The sequence below is a fragment of the Erpetoichthys calabaricus genome, chromosome 1, assembly GCF_900747795.2.
Source record: "Erpetoichthys calabaricus chromosome 1, fErpCal1.3, whole genome shotgun sequence".
Classification (NCBI taxonomy): domain Eukaryota; kingdom Metazoa; phylum Chordata; class Cladistia; order Polypteriformes; family Polypteridae; genus Erpetoichthys; species Erpetoichthys calabaricus.
Genome location: NC_041394.2, coordinates 44,940,830 through 44,958,429, shown reverse-complemented (window position 1 = coordinate 44,958,429; position 17,600 = coordinate 44,940,830). Strand labels below are relative to the sequence as shown.

At 38.0% G+C, this 17,600-nt stretch overlaps 1 protein-coding gene across 2 annotated transcripts in view; it reads left to right on the top strand.

Annotated features, from left to right (window-relative positions):
* Positions 1 to 2,435: 2,435 nt before the first annotated feature.
* The window catches only part of cds2 (CDP-diacylglycerol synthase (phosphatidate cytidylyltransferase) 2), a 72,135-nt gene continuing 56,970 nt past the window's right edge, over positions 2,436 to 17,600 (top strand). The window contains exon 1 of one of the 2 annotated variants that reach the window (XM_051924162.1): positions 2,436 to 2,605. In XM_051924162.1, coding sequence (XP_051780122.1) covers positions 2,549 to 2,605 — 57 coding nt within the window. In that variant the 5' untranslated portion in view covers positions 2,436 to 2,548. The remainder of the gene's footprint in view (positions 2,606 to 17,600) is intronic. The other variant, XM_051924161.1, reaches the window with a different exon arrangement.

Sequence of the window (17,600 nt, the reverse complement as noted above, 5' to 3'; positions counted from 1 at the left end):
ACATTCTCTGGTCTGAAGAACTTTATGGTCTCAGGTCTAAGCATCATATCTGGATTAAACCAGACACTATTCATCACCTGTGCAATACCTTTCCAATAGTGAAGTATTGTGGTGTTAGCATCATGCTGTGGGGTTGTTTTTCAGCAGTCAGGACTGAGAGATTAGTCTGGGTTGACAGAAAGCTGAACAGAGCAAAGTACAGAAATACCCTTAAAGAAAACCTTAATGGCCCTCATACTGGGCCAAAGGTTCACCGGCCAACAGGACAAGGACCATAAGCACAAAGTAATGAGAAAACAGAACTAGCTCAGAGTAAACTCTGTGAATGTCTTTGAGCTGCCCAGCCAGATATTGGACTTGAATGTAATCAGACATCTATGATGAGACCTGAAACTAACTGTCCACTGACGGTCTCCATCGAACATGATTGAGGTTGAGAGGATCTGCAGAAGTGAATGGCATAAAATTCCAAAATCCAGGTGTGTGACGCTTGTTGTGTGATATCCAAAAAGACTCCAGAGACTCCAGGCTGGATTCACGTCCAAAGTAACTTGAAGAAAATACTGAATAAAAGATCTGAATACTTGTGTCAATGTGATATTTCTGTTTTCATTTTTAATAAATTTGCAAACATGTCATATCCTTGTTTTCACTTTGGCATTCTAGGATATGAAATGCTTAAGGCTGCAACATAGCAAAATATATAAAATGTGAAGGGGTCTGAATACTTTCTGAAGATACTATAGGTGAGAGAATCAACCAAACAAAAATACTATTATTTGATCAGTATCAGAATCACTTAATTATGTTTATGGTGTACTATATGAGCTTTTAATTTTTTCCCCCACGTGTGTTCATGGGAATTTCTGTCACATTCCCAAAGATTTACAAACTGGGTGAACTGGCAGTTTCAAATTTTAAGTGTGTGGGTCCTGTGATGGCTTTGCACCCACTGCTGCCAGTCCTGATTTGGATAACATGATCTTCAGCATTTTACTGGGGTTCAGTTCTCAGGTGCTCCCTGCATGGATTTTGAATGTTTTCCCCAAGTCAAAATCAGTTTCCTCCAGGTTCTCCATTTTCCTCCTAAAGATGTGTAGTTTCATCCCAAAGATACAGTATGTAGGTTAAGTGATTGCCGATGCTAAACTGTCCCTAGGGTATGTGTGTTACACCTGTGATGTATGGTGCCCTGTCCAGGGATTGTTCCTGACTTGCTAGAATAGGTGCCATCTTCTCATGATCCTGCCCTGTATTAGGGAATTGAAAGATGGATGAATGGATGGATAGATAGATGGGTCTAATGGGCACATGCAAACCAGCTCTACATGAAGCATTGCCCTTTAAAAGGCCACTCACAGGTACGGATAGTTTGCAGTAGCCAGATAGGGGGTAAGGTCCACAGATACAGCAGAACTCGAATCAAGACTACTGACTCTCGAAGATTCAGAGCAATTGGCACGAGGACCAAAAGAACCAAAAGCGTAGAGTCGGTAAGTACTTTAATTGTGCTTATAAGGATTACTTATGAATGTTTTAAAATTACTTCAGCTATTTTTTAAATTTTTTTCCTGTTGATTCACTGGAACAGGGAAAACTCCACATTCAACTAGTCTTGATGACTAGTTAATACAAAATGTCAAGCATTTTGGGCTTCCCTCCTATGTTTGGTCCTCTAAAAACACTCATTTTAAGTTCATTTTTGAGCCATGTTTTGGGCAGGAAATCACAACCTTATAATAAACAGTAAACTAATATATGTCTTCAGCAAAAATGATTGGAATGATTTCAGGTTGTGTGTGCCACATCAACCAACCCCAGGGGTTCACTCCCTAATAGGGCAGAAGGGGTCAAAGTTACACCTTTTGATAAAACTTTGAAAAAATGGGGATTGGTAATACATAGACTTGTGGAGTGTTGTTTGATGCAATTTTGAGGTTGATGATCATGAATATGATACTGTTTTTGATATTTGATTCTGTACTATTGGGTCCCATAAAGTTAAAAATTGAAGGTATGTCTATTTTAAGGTCAGTAATTATGAAAATGATGCAATTTTTATCATTTTCTATTACAAACGAGAATATATAGACTTTAAACATTTAAATTGAAGCACACATTTTAATATTTCAAATATTTCATGCAACTGTTCTTGTTTATTATGTACTTTTACCTATTGAAGTAAATCATTACATTTCTTATGAACTCCTCGAATTAGGGCGGCCTACGCTAATTCAGACTTTTTTAATTTTAATAACCTTGTACTATTTATTTATTTATACAATAACACAAGAAACATGTACCAGATGTCATAATTTATAACCTGTTGTGTACAGTATATCCCAAAAGGTCATACGACTCTCTCTATATCTCCTCTCTCTCTCTCTTTTAGTGTGCCGGGCTACGCTGTTCTCGCGAGTTTAAACTCATTCATTCCGGTCGTGTAGTCATCGCGAGAATTGGATTACAGACCGGCGCTACTGACAGAAAACGAAAAACACGGCGTGCTGGAAAGGGGGCGGATTGTGAAAAATCATTTTTATTTACAATGACGGAGCTAAGACACCGTGGACATCAGGAGAACGATTTCCAAGGAGATAATAAGGTAAGAGAATGAGCAAAGCGCTTTGCCTTCAGTTACCGACGACAGCAAGTCAATTTGCAGGAGAGTATTTTGCGCATCTCGACTGGTGTTGGATGTCGGTGATGGGAGTTTGTGCGAGGGACAGGTAGACGTTAAAAGCGCGGGGAGGACGCAAGCTGTTAGTTTACATTGCTGTGTAATGGGTTCACAGACTACATCAAACTCGTCAACCAACAGTGCGAGTAAGTGAGTAGGTGGATGAGTGGGTTGGTTAATATTGTTACGTGAAAAATGGCTGCACAGTTCTTGGAAACAATTGGCCAATCACCTGTAACATCTGCGCAGATGTGTCAAGATTTACCTCAGTTGGAACGCAGGCTTATGACAGTCTGCGATTGTCAAGATGGGAGGTAAAAAGTAAAACAAAATGATCCATCATCGGTGCTTCGTAATGCGGTGTTCAGACGGTTTAGTATTTGACAGGCCTCGCTTCCTAATCGCCCGTGTCTTCTTTGCATTGATTTGGCGTCTTTGGTAATAATAATACGTCATTTGGTAGTGTTTGATGGCTAGATGTGAAGAATAATGCGTCACGATTTTCGCCATTCAGCGTATTTTGAATTTCTGTTGAACGAATGTTTCCCGTTTGACTTATTTACGTGTGTCTGTCATGTACGTGTCAGTTGCTTTAGTTCATGAAGAGCTTGAAACAAAACACATTTGGTGCATCACCCTAACAAGTAGACTGTGATCAGCAATAGATAGTAAGGGTTACATGTTAAGACAATTCAATGACAGACAAGAAAGGTGAGTAAAATCTGTAACCCGCTGGCATCAGCTGTGGATCCTCAGTCAAAATATGTGTCAAAATCATTTTTATGTTCAATGGGGTTTGTGTAGGTTTTGCCTTAGGCCAAGGTGAGGCAAACGCACAGTTAAGAATACATTTGGAAGAGCAAGAAAATCTTAAGGTGCAACCGGAGAAAGGTTCTGAAGTTATGCTCAGTAATTCAGGAATGACCTCTCTGATTAAAAACCTTATTTTTCTGCCTTCCCCTGAGTGTGTAAACTAACAATGTGATGGGCACATTCTGTTTTTCACCCAGATCTGCCTTCTCTGGTAAAATAAATTCCTGTAAATGTAGCAAACTGATTAGTGTTAAATCAACACTGTAGGCATACAATCTCACATATTTCCAGAGTGCACATGATTCAATACTGTAAAGTGTAAAATCAGCACTTTTAAAATAATTAAACTTTTCACACTACCAAAGTGTAATTTATTCAGTACTATATAGTGCACAGAACAAAGTACAACAGCATTCTCAAATCTAACGGAATACTCCAACCAAAAATTATAATTTGTTTTATATATTACTTAACCCATGTACGTACTTTGTAGTGATGGCCAAAAAATAGTTTTGCTGTGATGTTTACATGCAAAATAGAGATGATAAAATTATATTATATAGCCAAATGTGGCCCATGCTGTATATAGGTAAACGGGATGAAAAATGTCCATGAAAAAAACAAAAATCTCGTATTACTCATTTTGTACAATCCACATGTCAGGTATACAGTTTTATGCTGAAAACATGAAAAATATGTGTTTTGTTAAATTATTGTTAAATAGATACTTCCACAGAAGACGTTGTGCACCATGGGATTGCCTTTTTGAATTGAAGAGATGATTCTTGACCAGCAAATGAGGGAAAGAGGCAGATTATTCCTTTAATTTATTTCAGACAGACTCTTGTGACAGCGAAGTTCACCTAACTAGCATACATTAGGGAATGTAGTCATTTTGGTATGAGGTTGGGAAAGTATGGACTCCACACATACACCCACAAAACCAGGCCTGGGATTTGAACCCGTGATACAGGATTTTTGATCCAGGAGATGTTAAATTTCCCACTGGACCAATAAAATGTCTGTCTGTCTGTCTGTCTGACTGACCGACCCACAAATTACACTACTTATTCTGACAATAATACTGGTAGGAAGTACCCATAGCATTAGAGGTTCTGCACCTGTTAACTACCTGTTAAAATCTCATTAAGAAACCACACACTAGACAAAAATATGTATCATGCTCCTTTTATTTCCCAATTTTTAAGTCATATAATCTGCAAAACAAACAAGCAAGTTACCATGTGACTTTGCAATTTCATTTTAACATAAAGCAGCCTTGAAAAATGGATGTTTTTGTGTGATCAAATTTTTATTGGTAAAATGAAAAAGGTACAGTGAAAGGAAACCAACAATTCAAATTTAACGTTAGGCTTTGTAAGAACAAAAACAAACACCACCCCACCCCACTTCACCTGAGATTGCTATGTGAATTTCCCATTGGGATTAATAAAGTATCTATCTATCTATCTATCTATCTATCTATCTATCTATCTATCTATCTATCTATCTATCTATCTATCTATCTATCTATCTATCTATCTATCTATCTATCTATCTATCTAAATATAGAGAAACAGTAAAAGAGACAAGTCAATGGGTAGTTCAACAAACATACCACAACAAAGTAAGGAGGGGAAATGGATGGGAGAAATTGCCTCATGGAGCTACCACCAACCTGCTCTTTACTAACTGAGCAGCAGTTGTTGATAGTAGAGCTGGAAGAGCTGTTGATCTGAGATGCAGATTCAATAAGGTAACATTGTAAAATGAAGACTTACAGATTGCAGGGGAGGCAATGGCAGAATATTTCCAGCCAGAGGCTAAAAGCAGCTTTGCTGCAATATTTGCAGTAATTAAAAGCCTCCACTGGGAGAGAGAAAAGGAAACTGAGGAAAGTGAAGAAAAGTCTAAGAGAAGAAGAATTTGAGGGGACAAAGGTGTATGGAGAGACAGATTTGTGGAGAGGGATTCAGCCACATAATGTCAGGGAGCTGCAGCTAGGGAGTGTTCCCAGAACATGCGCAGGAAGTTGCCAGAGACTGTATGAGGGCAAAGATGACATTGGGGATCTAATTCTAGTCCTGTTACATTTTTGTGGTCCTGTTAGTTTAATTCTGGGGGAACATTGCAGAGGAGGGGGTAGAGACTAGAGCCCGTATTTCTCAGAATTATCTCTTGGAATTGGACTAAACTAAAATTATTGTAAGATTGTCCTATCCTAGAATAGGGCATAAGAAGTATTTTTGAAAACTCCTAGCCCCAGTTCCAGTAAGGAATAGGAATTCATGTCTGTAAATGAATGACGTCATGATTTTACAACACGCCTTGCTGTAAATTGACAGTTATAATAGTGTTTTGTATTTTTCTGATAAAAAAGCTGAGGTTTTACCACTAAGATTATAATAAAGATAATCTTCATAATAATAATCAAAGAAGAACAAGAAGGGAAACATAATGAGATAGGATATCATGCTAAGCTGCATAATATTGTAATGGACACTGAGATCAAAAGACCGAGATAAACACACCAACTGAGAGTAAGGCCCTGTAAAGGGCATATTTATTTAACAATGAATGCTCTAGGGATTATTTCTGCTTTATGCAGCTTCTCTGCGACCCTGCTCAGGATAAAACGGGTTTAGGATGTGGATGGATGGATCATGCACAGTCATACTTTCATAAAATAAGTTTTATTGAAACTAGCCGCAGCTATTCTTGCATGGTTTCTGCAGTCATGTTCACTCTTCCAGTGCCCCCATAGTCTTGCAGTGTGCTGTGTTATGTCCCTCTCTGTGACCCCCCACTCTCCACCACCCTTATCTTCGGCGAGGCTCTATTTATACAATGCCCTGGGAGCCTCAGCCTGCCTTCTTTAAACATCTTGAACTTGTAAAATGTAACAGTAATATTCTAGGGGATTGTGGACTGCAGAGCTCATCTCAGGGAAATGTATAAATCTGTGTATTACCTTTAAGCATTGTAAAGGCCTTTAAAGTTTAGTGCAAAATTCGAAAAATGTTGCTTTTGTAATATATAAATCAAAACTTATATTTTTACATATAACACTACACTTTCATTTTGGCTGACGGCATGTGGCTTCATATAACTTAGAAAATTTGTGACGAATATTATTCCATCTCTGTCAAATCAATATTTTTCTATAAACTAATTGTTGTCCAGCTCTCTTAAATCCTGTGAAGTTAGGAGAACTTTTGTAAATTAGGAAAATTGATAAAATGCTTTACCAAAATCATTTCATTCAGATTTTTGAGTCATTTAGAACTGTTCAAGTACAATTAAATGCTTGATAAGTATGGGCATAGATACCAGTTTGGATTTACAAGCAAGGGTTGAAGCAAATGAGTATGGAGAATTAATTTTAAATGGGGAGAGCCACATGTCCTGAGCCTAGACCTCAACTGCAAATATACAAAAGTAAAATAAAAAAATAAGCAATGGTAAGGATAGGATGACTAGATTGAAGAGAAAAGAAAGTTTTCATCCCAGGCTTATTAAATATATCTCCTAGCACAGATATACCAGATTGACACCAAGGGAAGGGTATGATTGGATGACCTCTGATATAATGTGAAAATTAGAAAGAATGAGTGAAGAAGAGGAATAATAAAGGGTTTGAATCATGTTAATGAAGGCAGGGCTGAAGATCTTTCTACCCAGGACCTTCCAACGATAAAAGTTCATTCTGTCAAATGTCTTCTCTGCATCTATGGAAAACAAAGCAGCAGGCAAGGAAAGAGTAGGAGCAGCATACAAAACGAGCAACAAGCGGTCAGCATTGTCAGCTGCATGGCGGGACTTAAAAAAGCCATTTTGATCAGAATAAATCAGTTTAAGTATCTCCATCTGCAACTGACGCGCAGATACCTATGCCAGCAGCTTGACATCAGAATTAATTAGTGATAATGGCTAATAATTGGAGTAGTTGGTGGGGTCCTTACCTTCTTTAAATCATAGTTCAATCAGGGCCAGATTAAATGAAGGGTTCACGTGGGAGGAAGAAAATACAGAATTAAACATCTGGGAGAGCTGGACTGAAAGCTGCTTCCTAAAAGCTGACATAGATCTCAGGGGCAACCCCTCAGGCCCCGGAGGTTTCACAGAACTCCTAGAATCCAGAGCCTCTTTTAGTTCATGAAGTGGAAGGGAAATTTCCAGGGTAAAGGCCTCTGACTTTGAAAGCTTTGGGAGTGGCAGGGATTTTACAATTAGTCCACATCAGCAGCATCAAAGAGGGATGACGAAGAGAACAGATCAGACTTGAACTGAAAAAAACAATTATCATTTTGTCTAGGTTAGTAGTAAGAAACGCCTCCCTGGTTTTAATGGCTGGAATCATAGTGAATAAATCACTTTTTTGAAGCCTGAGAGCTTGAAGTGTTCTGGGTCCAAATCTGGAAACATAGTAGCATGTCCTGGTGTGGTGAATCCAGAAATTCTACACAACACAACAGCAAATATTCAATTCTGCTCTAGTGCTAGTAGTGCTGGGCGGTATGACCAAAATTATATCACGGTATATTATTATATCACGGTATTTTTCAAAATTATACCGGTTTCACGGTATTGGACGTTTTTTTTCCCATGCATGAGTGAATGTTAACCACATTTTCCACTGCAATTACTGGCTAAGAATAACCTATTCCACTGTCATGAGAATTGTACATTGTACAAAAAAACATTTTAATGTGCACACAAGCATTAATACAGGTTTGCATGGCCCCATAAAGTGATAGTTTTCAAGGGGGTGGCACTAATGAAGAGAAGGAATCACATTGCATGACAGATGCAATCAAAATATAGAGCCTTTTTATTGAACAAAATTTGCGAACAACTTAAACTAAAATTTTGACAACATTTTTTCAACCATCCAAAGAGGCATTTAGACTTAGTAAAATATCCAGAGGTGCTTGTCAAAAGTATTGCACTGAACATGTCTTAGAAAAGGAATAAATAGTAAATATTTTTTGTAAACCAACTACACTTTGTTAACAATCTCTGTCCACTGACACGTTAAAGTGACTTTTTAAACAACTTTACCATCATTAAACTGCATAATATTTAAATCAATAAATAATAACAAAATAAATAATAGTGCAACTTCCAGTAATAGTACTATTACTTTCAAGACTAGGTGCATTACACAGTATTCAACAAATTAAAATAAAATAAAACAAGTGCAACTTGGTAATGACATCTTTACCAACTGAACCATCATTAAGGCAAACTGCATTAATATGGACCTTGCTTCAAGCCAAGCTATTTGCACATAAATAATAAAACTGCAACTTGCATTTATAATCCTATTTGTGGTATAGCCCTATGGAAGTGTTTTAGGGCCATGGTGAAGAAAAAAAAATAGGGACACAGTGAAGAAAAAAAAAACAATGTCGAGAATAAAGTCGACATGTTGACTTTATTCTCAACATTTCCACTTTAATCTCAACGCTTATATTGAGATTAAAGTCGACATTTCTACTTTATTCTCATCGTTTATGTCGAGATTAAAGTCGACATTTCCACTTTATTCTCATAGTTTATTTTGTCATTAAAGTAGAGTGTCGTAAACTAAACTTCATCCTAAATTCAATGTTTAATTTACTAGATTTTCTCAAACCTCATCATAAGTTAATGTATCACATTAAATGCTTTGTGTTAAATGTTCCCCGACCCAGTTGTTAATCACTACGCACTTCTTTAACTAACTTCCTCTTGCACTAAGAGGAGGCGCAGGCAGCAATTGCCGCACAGAATACATTCACTTCATGATATTTCTGCTCTTTGAAAATGTAGAATGCTAAGATACATTTTCATGATGAAATGCATTACAGCAGGTATTAAACATGCATGGTAGTGCTTCTCCCTCGCAGTAAGGGGTCCCCAGGTGTACGTTCAGTGTAGAGAACTTTATGGCAAGTGTGACGAGGCTCCAAAAAACTGGATGTATGAATGGGTATTGCACAGGTTTAACTTAAATATTGTGTAAATATTGGGTTCATGATCTGGTGGTCAGAGACACAAACACAGAATTCAATGAATATTCTTCTGAGTGGGCTTTCTTTATTGTATGCATGCTGTCTCTGTCTGACATACCAAATCCCCAGTTCCTATCTTTCATTTGTCTTTCTCCACATAACCAATCACCACACGATAAACATCTTTGTGAAATTAAAACTAGTTATAAACTTAGACCACAGAGTGTTCAGAACTTTAAAAAAATCTTCGCTATACATGTTTAATTATGCCATCCATTCAGGGTTGCACCCATCCCAGCAAGCATTGTGTGCGAGGCAGGAGCAAATCCTGAACAGGGCGCCAGCTCATCGCAGGGTGAATACGAGCAATACATACACTAGCAGGGTCAATATAGTATAACAAAACCCCACATCCTACATGACTTTGAAAAAAACTGAAGCACGCCGAGTAAACCCACCAGAAAAACATGCAAATTCAAGGCAGGGAACACCCGGGACCCCCATGCTGTGACGCAGCAGTGCACCCTCCGCCACCGTGCCCCCACATGATTAATAATGCTTTAATGCATTTCATCATGAAAATTATATCAAGTATTTATCTTAGCATTCTAACTGTTCAGGGAGCAGGAATATCATGAAATTAATGTATTCTGTGTGGTGATCACTGCCTGCACCTCCTCTTAGTGCAAGAGGAAGTCAGTTTAAGAAGCATGTAGCGATTAACATGGCACAGAGAACACTTAACACAAACCATTTAATGTGCTACATAACTTATGACGGGGTTTGAGAACATCTAGTAAATTAAATATTCATTTTAAAATGAAATTTAGTTTACGATGTTCTACATTAATGACAAATTAGGAGAATAAAGTCAACATGTCGTCACACTATTACACAGTACCGAGGTACATTACACAGTTTTGAAGAAAAAAAAAAAAAATAAAACAAGTACAACTTGGCTTGCAGTATTATCCAATAGTATAGAAACAGTATTCACACATTTGAACATAATGGTCCACATCCGACCTTTTAAAACCAAAGTATCTCCAGACAACAGACATGGCTCCTTTTTTCGGCAAAAGTTCTTCTGTGTCATCATGTTCAACTTTATCGTCTGCTACAACTTCAATTTCAGAATGTTCTCTGTCCATTTTTACCGTTCAATACCTCCACTAATGCATGTACTCCGTTGCATGTGTGTTTAGCGGTGCAGCAGTGAAAAAGGTCCCCCCTTAAACAGTTTCCCTCTGCGCCACGTTCCGAATGTTGTTTAGGTTATTTAAACCAGTGTTGCGGTATAAGAAAAATCCATATCATAACAAAAAAAAACAAACGGTTTTTGGTATGAACCGGTATACCGCCCAGCACTAAGTGCTAGCAATGAAAGTTTCATGCTCTTGGACCACCACGTGGGGGAAGGAGCTGTTTTGGTAGATTTGTGGCACTTGAAATTTAATGTAAGTAAATGTAAAATATTACATGTAAGAAATTAAAAATCTTAGGTTTTAATACACAATGGGAGGTCTGAAAATCGGAAGTTCACCTTATGAGAAGGATTTTGGAGTCATAGTGGACTGGACAATGCCAGACAGTGCTCAGAAGCCATTAAAAAGGCTAACAATGTTAGTTTATATAGCACAATGTGTACAGTACACGTCCAAGGAGGTTATGCTCAAGCTTTATAATGCACTGGTGAAGTTTCATCTGGAATACTGTGTACAGTTTTGGTGCCCAGGCTGCAAATAGTACATAGCAGTTCTAGAAAAAGTCCAGATAAGAGGGAATAGGCTGATTCATTTACATTTTCTTATTTGGCTGACACCTTTATCCAAGGCGACGTACAACATTTATGATACAATTGGTTACATTTGTTTTTGTTTTCCAATTGGTGCACAGTACGTTACTTTCTCAAAAACCTGAGTATTTGAAGTCCAAAGCCTAAACCACTACAACACTCTGATTCCAGAGCTATACGGAATGAATTATCCATATTACTAACCGAGAATGCTAAACCGGATGGACGCAGGGACATCCGGCCATGGGCCGTAGCTGCAAAAAGACGTACTGCGCAGGCGCCCCAAGAAATGAGGGGCCGCGAGAAGCGGATGAGGGGCCGCGAGAGGCGGACAAGACCACAGAAAAAAGGAGTGAGTACAGAAAAAAGGAGTCAAAGAAATGAGGCGGCGCGAGCACAGAAAAAAGGAAAAGGCACAGAAAAAAGTAGTCAAACGCAGGCAAAGCACGAAACCCATTGCACATGAAACTAGCACACAAAAAAAAAGAAGACGCTCGCGCACAACAGCAAGGCACCCCCCCCCCCCCCTACAGGCACCGGACGGGACACACACCAAGAGGGGGATTTAACAAGCCCATGGAACACAAAAAAAAAAGAACACAAAACCACCCCACACACCCTACAAGCAACGGACAGGACACACAAAGAGGGGGATTCAACAAGCCCCTGGAACACAAAAAGAAAGAAGACGCTCGCGCAACAACAATCCTCACACCCCCCAACACACATCAATAAGAAGTGACACCCAAAGCCACATATGTAAAGGAAACGTCCATATTAAACATACGTCATCTCAACACCTTCACACTAGGCAGCATAGGTGGATCTCCAAACAATAAAGCACTATTAACCGTTCAACTGCAGAAAAGGCTCCATATTAACAGTGAGTACGATCCTCCTTATTACTTAACCATATTTTGCACGCTGAGAAACAAACAAGTCATGAATACACGGTCACGGGTACAAAACGATTCGGATTGGATAACTGTACCAAACACACGAACACGAATGAAACAACAAAATACACGGGGGCGCATACAACGCGCTTCGGAAACTCCGGGAGAAAAAATGTCTCGGATCAAAAACCGCAAAGCTCAAGTAACCCCGTTACAGAGACGTGCCCAAATGGACAGACACAATGAACGTAGACGCATACAGCGCGCGTCTCAAAGTGCTGCATCGAAACAAGCACGATTTCAAAAGAAAGAGCTTGCGACTCAGACATACAAAAAAGGGAGCGAATAGACAGAATAAATGAACGAAGACGTGTACAACGCGCATATGACCTGCCAGAAAACAAGCAAGCAAGACTCCAAAAGCAGAAAGCTCAACTGACCGACATACAAAAACGGACAAGGCTCGATACAAACAATGCACGACGTAGACTGAAACGGACTTTTGGAAAAGCGGAGGCGAATCAATTAAAACTACAAAATAGCGCGTCACAAATAAAGGACATGCAACAACGCGGCACTCAAACGCCACAAGCAAAACATGCCCGTCGCGGACATCAACGCCAGTCAACGCCTTCAATAATGAGTCCACTATTGAGGAAAATTCATTGGGATTAATGAATGTCATTTGCAATCATTGTCATTCACTTAACTTCCCAGAAGAAACAACTGGCAATACAAATAATGAATTCACACGTTGTTGTCAAAAGGGGCAGATTAGACTGCCTCCTTTACATTCATATCCTGAATATCTACAGAAGCTTCTAACTAACGATGTGCCTGAAAGTAAAAACTTTATGAACTGCATTAGATCCTACAATAGTTCATTTGCTTTTGCATCTACCGGAGTACATATCAGGCCACCAAAAGGCAATGGCCCATACTGCTTTCGCATATGTGGTTAACAAAACGCACTATATTATGTCCAAAAAATATTAATGTTAATCACATTAATAACCAGGTCATTTCATTACTTCCTGGAGAGACACGGCTCTTTCTAAGCTCTGACAAAGTTGACTCTGATGACAACAATGAACATCTGAATTTCCCCTTAGAATATTTGAACACTATTAACCCAGACGGATGACCACAACACAACCTTACCCTTAAAAACGGTGTTATTCAAGCAACAGTTCTTACAGAATCACATGCTAACAATACTGTTCTCATTCCTAGAATTGACCTTACGAGTTCTGACCTGGATTTAACTTTTACATTGAAACGCAAATGATCCATGCCAAGGAAGACTCATTCAAAGACAAGACACCATCTTTACTACTAATGTTGTATACAAAGAAATATTCCAATAAAACATTACTCTATGCCAAACACTCTATTTTTTATTTATATAGCCATCATCCAAACCTGCACACTATTCTATATCTAATTCATACATCTCACTCTTTGTCATGCCCCAACGCCAGGGGTTGGCGAGCGAAGCGAGCAGGGGGCGGAGCCCCCTAGTGAGGAAAGATTCAAAGAGCTGAGCCATTTCATTTAAGCAGAAGACGATTAAGAGGAGACATCAATGAAGTATTTAAAATTATTAAGGGAATTAGTACAGTGGATCCAGACTGCTATTTTAAAATGAGTTCATCAAGAACATGGGGACATAGTTGGAAACTTGTTAAGGGTAAATTTCACATAAAAATTAGGAAGTTTTTCTTTACAAAAGGAACCATCGACACATGTAGAGGACTTTAGGAAGTTTCAAAACTAGACTTTTGTTTGTTATGTTATTTTAGAAGAATTAAGTGGATAGGACTGGGGAGATTTGTTGGGCCGAACAGCCTGTTCACATCTAGATTGTTCTAATGTAATGTTCTAATCCAGCTTTCCTTCCACTAAATTCTGAGATAACAGTACCTACCATTAGAAGCACATTTAGAACCCAGAACCTTAAGTTGAAGGCAATGTAGAACAAGCTATGCAAATCCACACTTGCAGTAGGGGGCAGATGACATTGGGACAACCATGTAACGTTTATAGGAAGCATCAACAAATGTATCTCAATTAAGAAAGCATGATCAGTGCAGTGTCTGTGTAAAAAGTCAGACACACAATTTCTCTTTTTAGGTGTTGATAAGGCTGTACTTTTCCAAGAAGCTATATTTAAATTAGCCCTGGTATGAAATTAAGAGAAGAGTAAAAGCAGAAAGGAAGAAAGACAAATGGATGTGCTATAAAAACCACACCTTCCCTGCAGCAACATACATCCACTATTCACCCTTATACTTAAAAAATGTGTCTCAGTAAAACCCACCCTCTCCAAAAAACAATAAAATACTCATTACCCCATGCTCTGGATAACCACCACCACCACAACCATTTAAAAAGACAGTCATGAAACTTTAAACCAGTCATGGCAACCATGAAGCACTTTATCCCCCTACCCCCATACCTTGCTTGAGTGAGGTAAAAGATCTGCACTATGAAACCTGGGAGATGTAGTACAAAGGCTTATAAGAAGGCACATCCACAAGCTAAGGATGCAAGGCATGTGAGCTGACATGCACATGGCGACTTCTGGCAAACCGTGTGTGGCTGCATGCATTTGAGTTTTTCTTTATATATGTAGTAGCAGTGTAAATCTGACTGGATTTTTAGGAAAATGGGGCAAAAAAGCTTTGCTTTTTTCAGGTGGTAATCACAGAGCTAGTGGATGTTTGATGTCTTTATTTTTATGACCATTTTGGTTTTGAAAAATTTCATAATGATTCTTTGGTATGATTACAGAGAGTTTAAAGAAATATATCAAGCATGGACTTCAGCTTAATTTTTTAGGTTGTGCCATGGCTATTTTTTAAAATGTGTATAACTCTTGTTCAAAAATGATGAGGTTGCCTCTTCCAATAGTAACAGCAAAACCTTTTTTTCACAGTTTCCATCACAGGAAGCACATGAAGCATGTTTGTGGCTGAAACCATGATCAGTTAGAGAGCAGAGAAGATGTCAGCACACAGATATGAAGCATCCAGCACAATGTGGTTGTTGGCCTCGTAGAAATTTATACATTATAGGAATGAAGTAGGAAAGCCTTTAAGGTGACTGTTTGGATCACTTTAATCTATTTGAGGTATCTAAAGATTTGTAGTGCAAATTTTACAGAGTTGAAATTTGAGAAGACTGCAGTAGCGATCACAACTTGTACAATGTAAGACAAAGGTTATTATCTCAATATTTTCTGTGGAAGTGATGTCCTGCAGCTGGCAGCCAAAATGTATTCGTAGCCTTTGTCTTTAGGGGTGACTGTCATCATTCCAGGAGGGGTGAGGCTATAAATTAATTTAGAATATTTCCATTTATATAAATGTGTTAACGTTGAAAACTCTTTTGACGTCTTCATCTGTTTAGTGGAGGATATATTTTAGAGTGAGCTGGCAGCAGTGTTGAACCTGAATGATGGCATTTTCAACTAGATTAAGGATAAGTTAAATTTATTCTGATATGTAAAGTTAAATTGAAATAGGTTAAATACACTATACATTATCTTGCAGAAGAAAGTTTGAATTCTGCACTAGATGTTTTCAGTTAGGCACACAACATGCTAAAGGTGGCATGTAATTTTTCTCTTTAATGTTTTTTTAGTAGTACTGTATAAAATATTACATCTCAATGATACTGATATACAATATTAATTATTTTTTCATTTAGACATTTTTGTAACCCAGTAGTTAATCTTCCCTCATCTTAAAATAGAACTGTCTTATTAGTAGTTTGAAAGTGAAAAGCTCTGTTAAAACATAGGCTTCCATGACTAGTTAGAGCAGGTGTAGGAATTAGCGCCGAAAAAGGGTGGGTGGATTTTTGCAAAATCAAAAGCTTGTACTATTATGTTTAGTAAAGAGCATTTTGTTTTCTCATGTTGAACCTTTGATATGTGATGTGGCCCTGTGGTAAATCCAGGAATCAGATTTTGATTCCCAGCATGGCCCATGCCTCTGTCATGTCTGTGTCAGTTATCTCCAATTCCCCTGTGTTGTGCCATTTTTACCTCCAGTATCTGAAAATTATATTTGGTAACCATAAATTGGCTTTTTATGAGTGAGTGCTGCCTTTGGTGGATTTATGATCACCTAGACGTGGCTCATTAATCCCAGTAATGTCATTAAGAGTCCAAACCCAAGTAAACCAGTATTGGATAACACAGGTTTAAAATGTGAATATTTTGTCTAAATTTTAAATCTTGTCTAATTAACATACATCCAAATCTTAGGGTGACTAATTACAAGACTGTTTGCCTGGGAATGCAAATTTCAATTTTTTCTTGTTAAGCACATTTTTACTTAAGAGCCCATCGAGGTAAATGTTTTTTTTAACAACTATTATATAAAGAATAGAAATACTACATGAAGAAAAGCAGTTGTTAGGTACACTTATTACCAGGGTGGTACACCATCCTTCAGGAATATGGTTTTAGGAGAAGAATGCTGTATGTTGCTGCAGTAGTCAGAGGGACAGATACCGGTAATTACTTGATAGTAATTGTTGTTAGACTTACTGTTTTGGAAAGATGTTTAGGTATGCTATGGTATTGTGCTTGATGTAAAATGCAAGACAAGTACTCCAACTAAATTATTGACTTTTCTTTTGATATCAGTCATTAACTGCAGCCCATACAAATTGTTCTCAAAGAGATCAATGCTTTTTACAATTGGAGAAAAAGGAAATTAATTTCAATTCACAGTTTCACAGTAACATTCCAATATGCCCTGCATGGACATGGCAGACAACTGGTTTTACTGTAGTCATGAGAAGACGAAAACCACCCGAAGTTTGTCAACTTTGTGTAGTAACTCTCCTATCAACCTTTTGTGGGTAGGAAGAGGCATGGAGGGCAGTGGTTGCCTTGGCTGGCTATAAAAACCACATAGCTTAGGTAGTTATTGTTCTGTATGTACAACCTGTGCCAAACTGGGAAAACCTCAAAGTGTCTGTAGTAATACCATGGATACAGATGGTTTGATTTCTCAGTGCAACTTTTTTAAATACTCGGTGACTTTATTTATCTGGATTTTGTTCTTTTTGCAAAAATTGCTTTTTCTGCAGTACAAATTATGGAGTCTAGTGGATGAAAGATGTACTTATTAACAGTGTTTATTGAAAGTAAATCTGTGACAAAGTGCAGTGTTTAAACAAACATTAAAGTAATTAGTATAAGGGAGAGTCCTCAAGAGTACAAAACAGTGCCTGCCAAGCCAAATGACTACAAAGAATGTGGAGAAGGAAATTTTGTATTTTGCTTTGTCTTCTGTGTCGTTAAGTACTATATTTAAATATCAATCACTTATCTTTAATGAAATCAGTGAACAAATAGTAATTTTTTTTTATTTTGTTTTCTCAGTGGATTAACCCCTACAACC